The sequence below is a fragment of the Ochotona curzoniae genome, unplaced genomic scaffold (assembly GCF_017591425.1).
Source record: "Ochotona curzoniae isolate NIBS_2020 unplaced genomic scaffold, NIBS_Ocur_1.0 contig_2235, whole genome shotgun sequence".
Classification (NCBI taxonomy): Eukaryota; Metazoa; Chordata; class Mammalia; order Lagomorpha; family Ochotonidae; genus Ochotona; species Ochotona curzoniae.
The window spans coordinates 3,629,960-3,647,801 of NW_024465384.1; the positions used below are offsets into that span (position 1 = coordinate 3,629,960).

General features: G+C 45.8%; 1 protein-coding gene across 3 annotated transcripts in view; it reads left to right on the forward strand.

The window, feature by feature from the left end:
* The window catches only part of TMTC1 (transmembrane O-mannosyltransferase targeting cadherins 1), a 188,301-nt gene that overhangs the window by 139,312 nt on the left and 31,147 nt on the right, over positions 1-17,842 (forward strand). For all 3 annotated transcript variants that reach the window (XM_040972266.1, XM_040972267.1, XM_040972268.1), the window contains one exon: positions 15,341-15,484. In XM_040972266.1, the coding sequence (XP_040828200.1) occupies positions 15,341-15,484 (144 nt within the window). The remainder of the gene's footprint in view (positions 1-15,340; positions 15,485-17,842) is intronic.

The window sequence follows — 17,842 nt, forward strand, 5'->3', positions numbered from 1 at the left end:
CAGTTGATTTTCCAGAATTATAGTGGCTGGTTGGGTACCTCCACTTCCTGCTTGTGAAACAACAAAAATAAAATATTTGCTTCAGAAACTGTGCTTCTGGAAGAAATAATGTCCCCTGAGAAATGGGCAAAAGCAATTAATGCTATAAATAAATTGCCCGGTAATCAGTGAGTTATCCTACACCGTCGGCTGGGTTGAAAATATTTTTGATTTAAAACATCTGCCTCTTTGCGTGGATGCTTTTTCAGTGAAGTTTCAGTGGATGTGATTCTGTTTTTAAATTCTTTTTTTTTTAACTTTTTTATGTATTTATTTATTTGGAAAGTAATAGATGACAGAGAGGCAGAACTCTCCCATCTGCTCATCCATTCCCCAAGTACCCTCAATAGCCGGGGCTAGGTCGGGGCAAAGTTGGGAACCAGCAGTTCCCTTGGGGAGAGGTCTCGATGATGCTGGAGACCCAACCACTACTGCAGTTGCCTGCTGCCTGCCAGAGGTGCTTATTAGCAAGAGGCTGGGATCAGGAAAGCTGAGGCTGCGATCAGGTGCTCTAAGCTACAGTGTGTGACCGTGCCAAGCATCATCCCACATAATGATTCCAGCAAACACCTGCTTCTGATTATGCCACTGAAAATATCTGTCTGCATAAGACACAGCACTGAAATCAGTCACCCCACTGCTCTCACACCCCTCCTCCATCTTTAGCCATCCACTTTTTTCTATATTCACACTCTGCCAAAAAAAAAAAAAGAGTAATTAGTGAAACTCAGGGTTCAAGGCACCATTATTTGAAGTCAGTTCTAGCAATTATCCATTGCTGTTATAATAAGCGTTTGGGTCTCCAAGGTGCAGGTAAAATTAGTCATCAGGGTTGTGTCTACCCCTGTCTATTCCTGGCTGGCCTCTACTTCTAAAAATAACCTCCCAGTAAGTGGATAATTATAGACAACCCGAACATTTCAGTTTCTTTAAAGCTTTATTTTTTAAATAATGGGAAGCCCTTCTGCCCTCATTTATTGTATTGCTGTAGTGCAGTGCACATCTCCCCTGGGAAATGACACCAAAAAGATTCTACAGTGAAAGACTCAAATCATCAGAATAATACTCCTTTTGCTCTCTCCCAAGGCGAGCACCAGTGCTGGCTGTGGGGTGTGGCTCTGCAGGTGCATCCTTACTGCATTGCTAACAAGCTTGAGATCTCCCACAGTGGAACAGCAGAAACCCACAGCGTACTGACTGCCTGCCTTCAAAGCTTCATAGCCATTCATCACTCTGGTAATGGTTCCTACCATTGCACCCCACGGGATGGGAAAAGAAAGTCAGGAACCACCCAGCAATTCAACCCTCTGTGCTCAGGCACGCCCAGGAAGCCCTACACCCAGGGGCTGAAGGCAGACACCATGCCTGGGAAAATCCAGAAGACACCGCATGTGTGTCTGACCACTTCAAAAAGTCTGTAAAAAGAAGGGTAGAACTGAGAAAAAACTTGAAATTTTGTATGGAGGCATAATGGGCATATGCAGCCTCAACTTTTTTTCCTAATTCTTGCCCCTATGGAGATAAGAATTCAAAGCAGAGTCATAAATACAGTACAAAATGAGAGCAGGATTAACTTTTTTCATTTTTAAATTGGATTTCATTTTATAACATCGTTTCATAGGCTCTGAGGTTCCCCCATCCCCTCCTCGTGCCCTCCCCCCATGGCTGATTTCTCCACCTTATTGCAGTATTACAGTTCAAATTCAGTCTTGTTTCTTTCATTGCAAGCATGTGCCATGCATAGAGTCCAGCATCTTATTGTCCAGTTCAATTCAACAGTTTCTTGGGGAGACCAACTCTGGTCTAAAAGCAGAGCTGGCAGAATATCGTTCCGACCAATTAAAAGCCATGACATAACATCAACAACAGTTTCCAACATAATGGGGTTAATTGACATTGTATTGTGACTGATATGTTAGAAAATGCTGGTTCTTAACCACATCCTGTGACTACTTCATTAACATTTCAATTTTAGTTTGTATACAACCAGCTGCTATACACCTTAAAATGGCTAGAGGGTACTATTCAGCTATTTCATGTCTATTTCATTTTAGTATTTAGCAGTTTATTGTGTTGAAGCATAATTTTTACTGAACTTGGCAGATTTTAGGATAGTTTAAACTAGCTTATACCTTTAGCAAGGCATGTGACACCCATTGAGGCATAGAATATTGTTGGGAGGGGTGTGCAGAGAAATCCTACATGCCCTAGTTAGGAGTAGTTTATTTTCATGTCCTACCTAGTAAGGTATGTGTGAGTCCCCACTGATCGTTTCCTGTTTAGTTCTAAGCTTTCCTTGTTGTTCTCTGTCTATTCTAATTTTTCTTGTTGTTTGTTTTGTTTCGTTTTGTTTGGGGGGGGGGGCACCAAGGTGACACTGATGGTCATTGCAGGAGAGGGTGGAGATGCAAAGTTGGAACTAAGCAAGGACCAGAGAAAGCTCCTCTCCCTGGTCTCGAAGGGAGTTTACTGTTCTTCTGTTTCTGTAGACCGCTCAGGCTCCTGGCTGTTGTTCCGGTGACACTAGACTCTGCAAGGAGGGATTTGGACTTTTTCTATCCCATGTGGGAGATTCAAATGGGAGTGGATGACCTCAGAGTACTTGGCCTCCGAAGGCACTCCAATTCCCCGTGGTCTCCTTGGCAGTTGGGATGCAGTCCTTGGTGCACATACTGATAGTGCTTGGTGAGGATCCGGGAGTCGCCAGGGTTGGGATACAAGTGTCTGTCCTCCTGTCTACGAGCAGGATTAACTTAAAATGAGCGAGTCGATGTGTATGTCAGTGTGGGTCACCCCACATGGGGAAATACCCATCAACAGTGAGCCAGAGTATGGGAGGAGGCCAGAGAATAATCCAAACCCAAGGGCCAGGGACCATCAATAAAAAAAGCTATTCTTGGGCCCAGCACGATAACCTAATGGCTAAAGTCCCTGCCTTTCACGTGCTGGGATCCCAGATAGGCACCGGTTCTAATCCCGGCAGCTCCACTTCCCATCCAGCTCCCTGCTTTTGGCCTGGGAAAGCAATTGAGGATGGCCCAAAGCCTTGGGACCCTGCACCTGCGTGGAAGATCCAGAAGAGGCTCGGGGCTCCTGGCTGCGGATCAACACAGGATTTAGACAGTAAGCAATTGCACCAGCTTCCCCTCATCCCAAAATTATCTTAAACAATTCTTTCTACTTCATTTATTCCTACCCTGTTTCTACTAAGTTTCATCTATATCAGAATTGTTTTCAAAATTAATGGAAATAATCTGTAGGAAACAACCAGGAATGAATTTCACAGGTTTTTTTTTCTTTTACCAAAATTATCAGTTGATTGCATTTTTTTTTCATGAACTTTTTCAAGTATCCCTGCGCTTTTTGGTTTAGCTTAAAGCCAGTTAAAAGTAAAGAATCATAGAAAAAAATGAAGTACTCATGAAATTTATCCTGATATTTGAAGCCTACACCCATTTAGCAATCTTTTTTTCTGATGAGTCTGCTGATTAGAATTTGTGAGCACTGCATCCATTATTCATTGCTGGGATAATCACTTTCAGTATTTTAATTGGGAGAAAAACTGAATGATATTTGCAAAATAATTTATGTTTACTGAGATTTTTGGTTTTTTTTCTCTAGTCTTTTACAGTTTTATCTGATTCAGTAATGCTTTTTCTTTTTTACCAGTTCCCCTGTTTTGTGGTATTTCCAAAGTTTTTAAGTATTTTCCATAGAAATCACTCTTCTCTCCACACTTTTGTTGGCTTATAAAACATGTCATTATCCTGAGGAGTTGCCGTGAGAACTATGACTGGAACAAATGTGTTACTCAACAAAGATGACTCTTGAAGTAGAGATGCATATTGCATTGTATCCTCACATCTGGGTGTGATAGCCTCCACTGCACAATTACTGTATATCCCCATCAATGAAAAGCCACAAAATCAACAGCAGGAAGAAAAATAGAAATTTGCAATGCCATGAAATTAAATAACATGCTACTAGATATGATAGTCTTCTTTACACAGTTACTGTCCATCCCATTAAATGAGAAGCCACAAAACATAACAACAGGAAGAAAAAAAAACAGAAATTAACAACACCATGAAGTTAAATAACAGGCAAAGATGGACTCCCAATGAAACTGTTTACTGTATCTTGACAATTGGGCTCTCTTCATTGTCCGTGCCCACAATGATGGACATATGATTGTATATTAAGAGCTATACTATAGTAATGATATAGGAGAAATCAGTGAGAGGCGAGGGGTTAAGGGAAATCCTATGATCTATGGAACTGTATTATAAAGTGTTAATAATAAAAAGAAATAAAATTTAAAAAAAAAAAAACAAAGATGACTCTTAACAGTTGTGGCAGCAGAGGGGCCCCGGCTAGCAGGGACAGGTGACCAGTGTCTGTGTATTGAGCCGTGTGTCTTACAGGAAACTCACAATGCCTGGAAACCCAGTGACATCATTGGTAGACAGTGTCAGAAGAATTTCCATGACAGGCCATAAAGTCATAGTGTCTATTTTGTCATCTACTGGGTGTTACTTAAATTCCCTGTGTGGCTCAGTTACCAGTTGATTGAATGGGTTAGCCCGCAAGAACCTGGCCATTGAGAATCAAGTTCAGCTTTGCTCCCATGGACCAGAAGGGGCTTTCACGTAAACTTGTGCTGCACTGGTCACGTGTTCACGGAGATGTTCTTGTCGTTCATGGCCTCTGTGCTCAGCCGCTGCACACCCAGATCTGCTGGTGTGTCCTCTGCAGGACCCATCCTGATAAAGGGCTGCCGTGCTCTTTAGTCACCCCAAGAGCTGTGCTGTTGGACCTCCATGACCCCCCAGGAACACTGTTCACAGGCAGATAACCTGTTAGCCACAGACGATAATGTCCCCTACCCTGAACGTAACTCGGGTGTACCAGGCCGGTCATCATCTCATTAAAGTGGCCTTTTCCACTCCTACCCGATGGGTTGCTGTTGATGTGTACAACAGAAATTCTATAGCTAAATGTCTATTACCCTAGCTGAATTACTTTTGTACTCGGAGAAGTATGTTTCCTGTTGCACATTTCATGTTCTGCAGGAGGGATGTGCACACAGGGTATAATGCACTCAAAGACCTAGGCTCTTCCTCTCCGAGTTTGTGTAGTGAATAGAGGTTTGTCATAGTCATGGAGCTTGTTGCTGCAATTGCCTGCATTCCTTCCCGTGTGGACAGGTATAATTCAGCAAGGAGAGTTTACTGGGCTGCAGTGAATGTGTGTGGAAAAGGGGAAGGGGTGAAGGAATGAGTCTTAAAGAAACCAGTGTAATTAACCAGTCTTGATATCTTTGTATATCAAAATTAAATTGCTGTAATTCACTTTAAAATACTGGTTCTTTAAAAGTTGCCTTTTACTGGAGCTTGGATATGTTTTTAAAAAATCAGGACTCAGTGAGTATTTTCAGACCATCTTTTACACAGCCTGTGTTAAATGAACATTTAAAATAACTCTGCACTACAGGTAGCCTTGGGAGCTAGCTGCCATGTGTTTCTGGAAAGCATTAAAATTCCATTTCTGATTGTTAGCCAGAATTAGCAAGTGGTGATGGGAGCCTTGGCGGACATGCCATTTCCATTTCTGAAAGTCTAAATATACTTTTCCAGAATTGTTTTTGTTTCTTTTTGTTAGTGAAATGATGTTCTCACTGTATTCATAGTGTTAATTAAATCTGGCAGTTTTATTCATTAAGTTTAAGAAAGTAAACACTATTTCATGGGGGTGGGGAGGGAACCTAGAGTTTTAATCATATTATAGGCATATTTATGAATGGAATTTCAAAGTCAGATTTTGGGACTTCATTTGCAAAATAGTTGTGTTCTGTCTGATCTGTTTTTTCCACTTTAAGAACTTGGTGTATGTCCCTAGGAGACAGAATCGGGCAGATATTTGCATTTAGAAAATTAATGAAGGATGCCTTTGGGAGCAGGGAGGAAGGAAGCTGGGGAAACCAGGCAGAGAGAGGTCAGGGCAGAGGCTCGTGCAGGCAGCTCTGGAGATGCAGTGGCCCTGGGCAGTCCTGAAGGAAATGACCTCATCTAGATGCGAAAAACAGAGAGGGTGCAGCACAGAGACACACACACACACAGAGAAATCTTCTATCTCCTGGTTCTCCCCCCAGATGCCTTCAACAGCTGGGGCTGGGCCAGGCCAAAACCAAGATCCTAGAACTCAGTACAGGTTTCCCATATAGATGACCGAGATTCAGGTACTTGGGCCAGCATGACTCTCTCCCAGGGTGCCCAGTAGCAGGAAATTGATATGCAGAGTAGAGCTAGAGCCAGGAGTTTAACCTTGGCACTTGCGGGGGTTGGAGCAGGTGTCCCAAGCACAGGACCTGGAGGTGAGCCCTGGCATTTGTCTGTCTGCTAGGTACTGCTCCCTGGACTGGATTGCAGCCCTGGGTAGGGTGGCTCCCTAAAGTTGCCAGCAGTGCCCCGAGCGGAACGGGACTGTGAGCTGAGAGTGGCCAACTTTGCAGTTGTGGCTGTCAGCACCCTAGAATTAAATGGAGACCCTCAGAGGCATAAGACAAAATCCACTGTGCCAGCTTCATGCATGGTTTCTTGTGACTGTCACTAATTTTCCAGCATGTGTACTAAGCATCCTGTTTCAGGGAGAGTAGTGGACTGCCCTCTCACAGGACTATAAGGGAATTCATGTGAAAGGCTCAAAGCAATATCTAAACACAGCAGCAAGCAACTCAGCCTGTGGGACTGGCATCTCCAAGAGCTGACCACTTCCCCCTCCTGCGCTGTTCGTCTCTCATCTAGACCACTGCAGTATTCTGACTGGTCCCTCTCTCCTCCGACACTGTGGCCACACAGCAGCCTCGGATGCTTTGCCCTTTCCAGCAGTGGCTCCTATCTCACTCACAGTGACTGCCCCAAGCCCTGAAAAGGCTTCCCCCTTGCTCCTGCACTTCCAGCTACATGGTCCCTCACAGAAGAATCCCTGTGTGTGGGATTCTTCTTTTTTAATATGTATGTATTTATTTGAAAGGTAGTGTTACAGAAAGAGAGTGAGTGGGGGGAAGACAGAGACCATCCATCCACGTGTTCACTCTCCAGATGGTCTCATTGGCTGGAGCTGGGCTGATCTGAAGCCACAAGCCAGGGAATTTTTCCAGGTCTCCCTCATGGGTACAGGGGACCAGGTACCTGGACTCTCTGCTGCCAGTGCTTTCCCAGGCTCATTAGCAGGGAGCTAGATCAGAAGTGGAGGAGCCAGGTCACAAAATGGCTATGGGATATTAGCACTACAAGCTGTGGCTTTACATGCCGTATGGCAGTGCTGAACACTTGTATGTGGGATTCTGTCCCGGATTCCCTCTCTGTCACTTTCTGATGCCTAAATGGCTGCCTGTCTCCCTCTTTTTAGGGCTCTTGTTATTGGCTCTACGAGGCCCTCCCTGCCTGGCCACCTTCCTGAGAGGGTAGTAACCACTCACTTCTCTTTCCTCTTCCCTGCCTCATTGTTCTGCGCAGCGTCTGCTACTCTGCCAGCGAAGGGACTTCCAAAAATGCATGGAAATGGAGTTCAGTGACAATAGACATTTCCATGAACTTGAACTTTTTTCTTTTTTAATACGCTTAGTTGAAGAACAGAGAGACAGACAGATGCCATAGGCACACCCACATGCCTGTTCATTCCACTGATGGGAAGGAGTGCTGATTTCAGGACTCAGAAACTCAGTCCAGACCTCCCAGGTTGGCAGGAGCCTGGTGACCTGGGGATCACTGCCTCCCTCCCAAGGTCTGGATGGATAGGAGAGCGGAGTGAGGGAGCAGAGGTAGGTTTGTGAGCCAGAAGTTCCAGTGTGGCATTTTAGCATCTTTACTGGCGTATCCAGTGCCAAGCTAGACACATGCCCCTCTAAGGTATTGTTGAGGTCCCCCCATCCTTATTCGGGGTTAGGTTAAGTATCTGTGAGCCTGCCCTGAAAGATAAGAGAAAACTCTGTATGTATGAGGGAGATGACCAGGCACATGGAATTGTAAATATTTGGTGAATAAATGCTACATATTTTATTCTCTGCATCTAAATGTGAGTTACCTAATTTGGTGGCCACTTCCTTCTCCTTTAAGTAAGGCTTTTGATAACCTGTGATACTCTGCTGGCTTGGGTTTTCTGCTCCTGCTTTGGACTCTTCCATCCACAAACCTTTAAAGGAGCTTGAGTCTCTCATCTCTTTCCTTGTCGTGTTCTTGGCACCAAGGGCTGCTATAAGAGGCTCTGTGTGGATTCACACCCTGCCCACAGCTGCTGCACCTGCTCTTTCCTGACTGCTCAGGTGCACCTGTTAGTTTTGCAGCCTCTTCTCTTTCCTCCTTTCATTGTTCCAGCCTGAGCCAAATGATTGCATTTCCCCAGGTCCTCTGCATTTTCCTTTCCTCTTAGACCTCTCCCACCTTACCTACTGTCCCCTTCTGGAAAGGCATCAGCTCTTCAGGAGACCCCTTGATGCGTGTTCTGGACCCAGCTCCTTGGATGCTAGCAGCTTCTCCATTTGCCATCCTTGTGCTGCGTGATGTGGCGTGCTGATCTCTCTTCCATCAATAGGCAAGAACAGCTGCCTTCTGATTGGTCCTTAGCAGAGGACCAGGCACATTAACAGGTGCCTAGTAAATGTCCATGGGAAGACAGATTGGATGAAAGTAGTACATAATCTGTATCCATCACAGGCTCTTCTGGACAGAGGGCAGCTGTCTAGTAGCAAGCAGCATGTCTCCATCAGAGGCTGTCACTGCTCTGGGTAGAACAGTTCTTAACTCTGCAGGACTGCCCTGTATGTTGAAGGAAGAATAATAAGCCTAGCTCCAGCCCTACCCATCAGCAGGCAGTGGTGACAGTTCCTTAGAGGGGAATTGCCCTCCTCGCCTCTAATGATCCCCTTGGTTAGCAGTCATTGATGGGGAGTGTTAGCCCACTTTCCCTCTGCCCATCTGTGTTTCTTCACCAAGTTAATTCATCAGCCAGGTTGTGTTCAGGCCTGAGGAATATTGGTACAAGGATCCCAGCAATGAGCTGATGTACAGCGCAGGACCTTGAGTCTCGGTATAACCAGGATGTAATCCTTGCACATGTCTGGAGTCCCGCTTGGTCGTGAGCGTGTTGGAAGAGTTTGGAGAAAGTTGCTGTGGTGGCCGGTGGCATCCTGTGCCTGAGATGAGGAGGGATTGGCGGGTTTTGGAGTGAGTCCTTGACAGAGAGCATTGCTACCCTCTCTGAAAGGAACAGCTTACTCCTTCACCTCTGGGAACCTGCTGTGTAGCAAACAGGTGGCTACAGAATGTCTCGACTATTCACTGCCTGAATGATGAAGAGATAATGGGTATTACTTTGACTGATGGGAGCAAATTGAAGGTCAAGGCAGCAGTAAAGAGAATAACTTTTGAAGAATGGAAGATTCTTAAGGAGGGAGGAGAGCTGGCTCCTCCAGTGTGGCAAGGGTTCATTAGCACCCCAGAGGGTGCTGAGCCAAGCTTCCCACAGGTGCTGTAGCTGGCCCCAGACTTCCCATGTGTTCAGTGTAGTAGGTACGGTGGATATTTTTAATTCTTCATCTCATTTGTTCACAGAGAGACCCCTTTGTCCACAGAAGTCAAAGCGTTATTAGGTTTTATGGAGGAAGCAACTAAAGGACAGGCATAAATCCAAAAGCACGCAGAGAGTCACTCATGGCTTCGAACTCCGGTTATTTACGCACTCTCCCGAAGTAGCCCCTGAGATCCAAAGTGACCCCTCCAGGAAGGGTAATCCTCTTTACTTTTGGGCTCCAAAGAGTAGAAAAGCTTTTCAGTAAAGTTCCCCACCCCGTGCATCAGGAAAGCTCAGCCCTTCCCAATGACTCATGACATCCTAGGGCTGGGTGGATCCTGCTGGGTCCCCACGAGGAGGGCCCTGGAGAAGGGTGTCCCACTCCGCTGCTTCACTGCTTCCCAAAGCGTGTGTGCTGGTTCAGAAGAGGGGACGTGACAACACACAGACCTGATGTTAACGACAGTGCCAAGCAATTAAAGAGGCAGACCTATAAAATGACCCATCTTCTACCCAGCAATGTGACCACATCACGACCCAGACGGTCCATCCGAGGGGAGCAGCCACTTGAAACACCTAAAATTCCAACAGGGTTGACCGTAGCCTATCAAGACACAAAAGGTTTCTTTGGTCTAGGTTTTTGCTTTGTTGATATTCAGGTATTCATGGTTAACTTTTTTTTCTCAGCTATGTTTTTCTCATGGCGTTTTTTTTATTTTCCTCCACAGGAAATGGAAAATAAACATCTGACTTTAGCATAGTTAACCTCAAATAAATTAATGTGTGGAATGAAAATCGGGCAAATAAATCAGGGTGTGTAGTCTCTGAAAGGAAATTACAAACCGGAGCACATGATTCAGTATTATGCAAGCAAGGAAATGTCTCTAGAAGTACTCCAACAATGAAAAATTAACAGTGGGTGTGACTCTGAGACAGATTGTACAAAATTTAAAGTAAGTGCCTGAAATAGAACATAAAACCACTCCGTAGTCAGAAGGCCTGGGAGTAGCACGTTGGAAAGCACGTGTGTGCCCTACACTCAACTCCGCCGCTGTTCTCAGTGGCTTTCCAGGCATCCCAGTGGCCTCGCACGGCAGTGCACATGTTTGGGCAGCGAGGAAGCATCTCTGTGTCCCGGGCTCCTGGGTACTGAGTTTCTCTCACTTCTGACACTGAGCCACCAGTTCATGGTTGAAAGAAGTGCCCCCCAAAAAATAAATAAATAAACAAGGAACAAGCGTTCCAAATGGAAGCTCTTCATTTGTAACAGGGCATTTTAATCGCCGAAGGTGGAATGATTTGGCTTTCATTTGGGCAGACAAATAGATTTTCAGGACCCATCTGCCTCCTTGGCACTTCAGAACGTCCATGTCCGGAGCTGCTGTTGTTGTTATGTCTAGCTCATGCATTCAGCCACTCAGCCCTGCGTGGTGAAATCGAACGATCATTCCACTTGAGGAATGTTGAGGGTTAAATGACACAGAGCGTGTGAAAGCACTTTAAAATGTGGAGTGCCATTGATGCCATTCTAGGGCCTTTTGAACGCAGTTTCTTTTGCTCCTGCCTTCCATCTTTTAAGGACACTGTTCTCCCCCGCTGCCTTGTTGGTGCACACTTTGGAGGGACGGTGATTGGGAATGGAGGACACTAATGACCTTGATTGTCTGTTTTATTAATTCTGACAGTGAAATGTCATTAGATAAAAATGAAGAGCCCCTAACACACTTACCTAGATGTTAGGATTGTAAAAACAACAATACAGGACAGGGTATGTGTTTGAACAGTAATTGAGATGCTGTGTGGAGTACCCACTCCCCAAATGGGAGTACCTGGATGTGTACCCCCGCTCCATCTTCAGTTTTATCTTCCTGCTAACTTAGGCTCTGAGAGGAAGCAGGGGACAAGTAATTGGGTCTCAGTCACCCATGAAGGAAACGTGGATCAGGTTTTGGGCTCTTGGCTGAGCCCAGTATGCTGTAAACACTGGGGGCTGTGACCCACACATGGAAGATTTCTCTGTGTCTGTCTCTTCTCTTTGTCAAACAAAATGAAAGTAGTAACAAACTTTAAAAATCTACCTGAAGCAGAACTGGAGCCCAGCAGCTCTGCCATCCATATTTCGCTTGGAGTACCTGAGTTTGGGACTTAGCTCCAAACTCTAGCTTCCTGCTCTGGCAGCAACTGGGAGGCAGTGGTGATGGCTCAGAGAAGCTGGTCCCTGCCACTCATGTGCGGGTCCCGCACTGGATCCCAGATTCACACCTGAGGCTCTAGGGAACCTTTGGGATATGTACCTGCAGGTGGCAGTTCTCTCTCCCTGCCGCTCAAATAAATAAATACAACTATTATAATTAAATATTTCCAATTACTTAAAATCAGAGCATTCAAATACTCAAATCGTTTCAATACTGCAAAATAGATTTTCTTCAGCTTCTAAAACTTGATCCACATACCTGTACTTCTTTTCTTCAGGATGGAAAAATCCGTTTCATTGTGCCCCAGGTGTACTGGACAGTGTAACATACTTTCTGCAGAAGGCGCTTGGTCTCCTTGCTCCATAATACCCTTCAGTGGGAATGATGGTTATGAGTAGCGAGAGTCCCTACATACAACACAAATGTTGACTAAGACTGTTCGGAAGAAATCTGGTTCTGTTCTTACTGGTCCTCAAAAGTCTATTGCAGCTCAGTGAGTCAGTCATTTGTTGAGGTTTTTGGATGAAGATGGGAATAACCACCAACGGGTCTTTGGTGAAACATACTTGCAGGTTCCTATGTAGCAACATAGGCATTGCTGAAATTATTCCTCTTTTCCATCGAAAATTCCTCCGTCAGTGGAGACCCCAGCATTGACACAGAGCAAGCCAACTCCAAAGTTATTTAAAAAGTAAATATACCAAATAAATCTTGTCCTTGCATAGGCCCACAGGAAAGCGGAGTCCGGATTTAAAGGAAACATCTATATGTGCAAGTGTATAAATATTTTTAAGATGTTTCTTGTGACCTGGTTGTTAAGGATTCTTTTTAATGAAATTCAGCTCTGTTTCATAAATAATTCAGCGCTTGTAAGGTGAGCCTAATTAGATACGCAGTGAGAGAGGAGATTGCTATTAGACCCTCACTGTTACTATGAATAATCCATGGATGGCTACAGTTTCCAGGGGGAGAGCTGTGGCTGTGGTGGCATCACTAAGCCCGAGGGAATCCGAGCTGCCCCTTGGGTGGGCTTGGGCTCCTTGTCATCACAGGGCTTCCTCTGTGACTGCGTTCTCTTTCTGCACCTCCTTCCACTCCTGCACATCCACTCCTGCTTAGAGTTCAGAGCAGCGGTGGAGAAGCCCTGGTCTCTCCTCGGGCTTCCATCTGTTCTCTCTTGATTTCCTTCTCAGTGCTTGCTTTGTTTGCTTGTTTGTTTTGAGAGTTTGGCATGGACTCGTGTTCTCTTTCTGATTGTAGTCACTGGACACTGGAAGCACCTGGCTGTCCATTGGCATGGCGGTAGGATCCTGTGAGAATCGAACCTCCAGGCAGCAGGGCTTGGGACCAGCTGCTGAGGTCCAGCTGCCTGGCAGAGCAGACAGGCCCCTGGACACCTTGGTGGGCCCACTGTGGAAGCTCTTACAGGCTTCACCTTGACCTTTTGTGTAGGGTTTTTTTTTTTTTCCAGTAGATGTTTATTTCAAGGGCTCCACCGTGTGAAGAAATGAGGGAAGGGAGAAAGTCTTAAAAACCTGCCTCTTGTGGGATGCAGGAAGGCACACATGCCACAGGTGCTTTCTGTCACTGCTGGTCCGAGAGGGGGCAAGGTGCATGGCCATTGTCCTTACCACATTCACTGGATGCCATCGAGATATTTTGGAGGCTGTAGTGCTTTGTTTGACGTGAAAAAAACAAAAGCCTCTTTAGAAGAATTCAAGCTCCTACAGCCACTGCCAAAGCAGTTCTTAGCAGCAGCTTCCCAGACTCTTGAGGGCATGGAGTGATGGTCAGCTATGGGAGAGTGCTTTTGCTTCTCATTGTACCAATGAAATGTTCCACTGGCATCTCAGAGAAAGCGCCATGCACCTGTCGGCCAGCCAGCCACTGAAGAGTTGGGAGTTAAGACGCCGATATTAGGGACCTTAGAATTTTCTGTGCCAGCTAGAGGAGACTAAAGCAAAGCAAACAGTGTCACATGCACTGACTTGCTGCATTTCCATCCACTGACTTCCTTTAATATAATGTCTCTTAATAGTCCCCAAAGCTGCTGTAATTAGGGCTTTCAGACTTTGGGGCGATGTGATACTCAGGGCTATCGTATCAAATCTGTCCCTTGTCAGCCCAGAAGAGCCACATAGAGTATCTCCTACTAATGGATACTCATGGCTGTTCTGAGAGAGAAATGAGAGAACTGGGAAAGGTCACATCAGCTTAGGAAGCTCTGTGCTGAACCAAGACACAAAACTGTGTAACTTATCTTCCATGGACTTCCAAAAGAACCCCTTGCATTCCCAGATTAAACGGATCCTCCAAGGTGCATGACAGGAGCACAAGTGACATTTGTTTGTCAAAACATTGGACGAGTGCACAGCTTTTTATCCCTAGGATATTATCATGGCCTATCTTCATTAAAAGCCAGCCCAGGGGCTTGTCGGAAGGGCCCTGGGTGATGGTGAGAGAGTAAGGCTATGAGACTGCTACATGTGTCCACTGCAAAGGCCTGGAAGCTAACAAATTACAGAGCCACACTGGTCTGGCTTTGTGTATGTTTGCCTTTGAGCTCTAGGAGTGCTGATTTCCCCTTCACCAGGCATTCGCTAATATTCAAGGGATTTTTTTTAAATACTTTTTTATTTTAAAGGTAGAGTTACACAGAGACGGGGAGAGACAGGAGAGAATCTTCCACCTGCTGGTTCACTCCACAAATAACCGCAGTGGTCAAAGCTGGGTCAGTAATCCAGGAACCAGGAGTCCAAGGGCAGGGGTCCAAAGGCTTGGTCATCCTCTGCTGCTTTCCCAGGCCATAAGCAAGGAGTTGATTGGAAGTGGAGCAGCTGGGATTTGAACCAGCATGAATATTGGATGTTAGTGCCATAGCTGATAACTTAGCATGCTGTGTCATTATGCCAGCAGCCTCTAATTTTCAGTTTTTAACTATTTTCAGTTCGCACAATTTTTATTCTAAGAACTATTTCATGCCAGGTGCAGCCAGCTTGCAGGAGGATGAGGGAATGAGATAAGATAGTCAAAGTAGGGCAAGATGGAGAGCTCTAATGGGGAGAGAGATTGTATTAAGGGGCGGCAGCCTTTCAGTCAAGAGGTCCTTCTGCTCCAGTGCAAAGGTGTTGAGGCAGTTTCCACCCCAGAGACCTGTGGTTAGATCCAGACCCCTGACAGGCAGCTGGCCAGCCCCGCACCAGGCTGGAAGGCCATCCCCAACGCAGGGTGGATTTTTGCCATGGCAGTTGGAAGTTACTGTAGGCGTCTAAGGACAAAGGTTGAGTCAACCCTGGTAGGTTTACATATTTCTTATTTTCATGCTGCTTAAGGGTTGTTTAGCTGTAAACATCAGGTATGTATTTTGCAGCCATATTTATGTACCTTCAGGTGAGACAAAAATGTTCAAGGCTTGATGCAGACAGTTAACAAAGAGTTAAGGATTTGTTTCATTTCAGTGGAAGCATAATTGGGATTGGTGGGCCCAACTTGAGACTTGAGGAACCTTGATTGGCTTCATGTTTCTGATTCTGCAGGTTGTATCCACGCCATGCAAGTGCCCTGAACAACCTTGGGACCCTGACGAGGGACACGGCGGAGGCACAGATGTACTATCAGAGGGCGCTGCAGCTGCACCCCCAGCACAACCGGGCTCTCTTTAACCTGGGCAATCTGCTGAAGTGAGTGTCCTGTCTACAAGTGGCCAGGCGGAAACCCTTCCCTCCTGCATCCTCCTTTGCTCTTGGGGTCATTGCCCCTCCCTGGAGCTGAGGAGTTAGGATTCTCAGACTTGGAAGGGAAAGTGAACCTCATCCCGGTAAGGCCTGACTCTGAGGAGCCCAAAGGAGTGCTTCCTGGACTGTCTTTCCAGAAGCACTAGTTCCAAGACACGTGTGTGGATTGTTAAGGGCTGGGACTGGGGAATGGCCCATGGTCTCATTAACTTAGGATCTGCTGAGGCTAGCAGCAGTTCTTTATTCCAAAGACGCTTTAAAAGGTTTGTTTATTTTTATTGAAAAGGTAAAATTACAGACAGATAAGGAGAGACAGAAAGCAAGATCTTCCATCCACTAATTTACTCCCCAAATGGTCACGACAGCCAAAGCTGAGCCAATCCAAAGCTTGGAGCCATACACTTCATATGGATCTCCCATGTGTGTGCAGGGTCCCAAGAACTCAGGCCATTTTCCGTGGCTTCCCTAGGCCACAAGCAGGGATTGAGCAAAAGTGGAGCAGCCGGGATGTGAGCTCATGCCCCTACACTGGTTGGTACACAGCTCTTTGTTTGCAGCCACTTGTCGCAATCCCTCCAGTGAGGGTGTGTACTGGCAGTTAACATACTTAGAGAATATGCTTCTGGATCTATACTTGCAGAGACCACACTGTCTGTTGAGGCTCAAGGTTTACCTTGTTCTTTCCTGCTGGCCCTCTGGGGTGATCCTGGCACTTCACTACCTCCCTACCTCCCTAGCATGCATCCTGCTCATGGCCTGGGATATTCCTGACTTGGGCATGTTCTCACAGATGCTGTCCTCCGCACCTGTGCATATGTGTGTCTGTGTTTGCATTGAATCTCTTCTGATCACAGAACAAGCTGTCACACAGACCATAGGAGCCACCTTGCTCTGAAGTCTTATGCCCCTAATGAGCCTATTTTAAATGCAGAGTTAACAGAGAGAGAGAAGAAAAGAACAAAGAGTGGTCTTCCAACCCCTGGTTCACTTTCCATGTACTGAGAACAGCTCGGGCTAACCTAGGTCAAATCCTGGAAGCAGGAAGTCAGTCCCCTTGAGCCATCACCTGTGGCTTCCCGGGCACATGAGCGTCACACTACATCAGAAATGTGAATTAGCCAAGACTCCAAGGGTTCTCCAATATGGGACTGGATGTCTCCAGTGGCTACTTAATCCACTGAACACTTGCTCTTGCAGTTTTCTGTTTAAGAGTGAACTTGCCACGTACTGAAATACCTCACTAACACAGGCAAATAAATAACAAGAAAGCATAATGAACAGGAAGGAAACCAAATAAGAAATGAATAAAAACTACATCAATACATCATTTTTCCAATTAGATAAGGTGGTTAAAATCTGATAGAAACTGGAAATGATGAAAACCAACTGAAAAAAAAAAAGTGCTTATGTTCAATTGAAGAGAGCTTGGTTATCATGTATCATGGTGAAGAATGCTTTTGCCTTCTGTTCTTGGTCATTGTACCTCTGGTCAGCTGATTCTTATCCTTGGGGCAGGTTTCTAAGCTCTGTCACCCACAGGGCTGCAGTTCGATTTTACTTATTGCAGTTGGTACATAGCTGTTTGTTTGTAGTCACTTGTGCCAATCCCGCCAGTGAGTTTCAGATCTGGGCTCTTATGTTAGATTTCCACCATGGTCTCTGTAGCCCCAGCTCCTAGCTCACCACTCTCCATCTCCTGTGGTTCCATGCTAAGGCTGTACCATTGTCTATTCAAGCTTTCTCCCTCTTCCAGCTTGAGCAGTTCCCAGGAGTAGGGAGACATCGGGTGTCCTATACACACCTAGGTTGTTCATGGCGCTGATCTTGCAGGGACCTGCTGGCTGTTAGGTCCTAGGGCCACATGGACCTATTTTGAATCATAAGATGCCAAAATCGGTATTATTTTCAGTGTGGGACCAGTGCAGTGCACTGAACTCTGTGAGTTCACTCCCAGCTCAACACATGTACAGCTCACTATTGTCTCAAAGCCTTTGCCACACTGTACAAAAAGGTGCCTGACATGCCGCTGCTGGGGTCCTTGATCTGCTGGTTGTTAGGTCTTGGGGCTACCCAGACCTCTCTTGGGTGAAACCTGTAGGATACCACATTGTTGCAATTCACAGAGCCAGAAATGTGTTTGCTCTCAACTTAGTGCTGTGTAGTCCTATCCCATAGCCTTTGCCCCCCTACATAAGATGGCACTGATTCAGCCTTACTGGGGTTTGGGGCTGTGAAATCCATCCTGTTCCTGCACTGCCTGTTTGGGACCTGCTGCTCTGTCGCTGCTCCTGGCCAAATCAAACA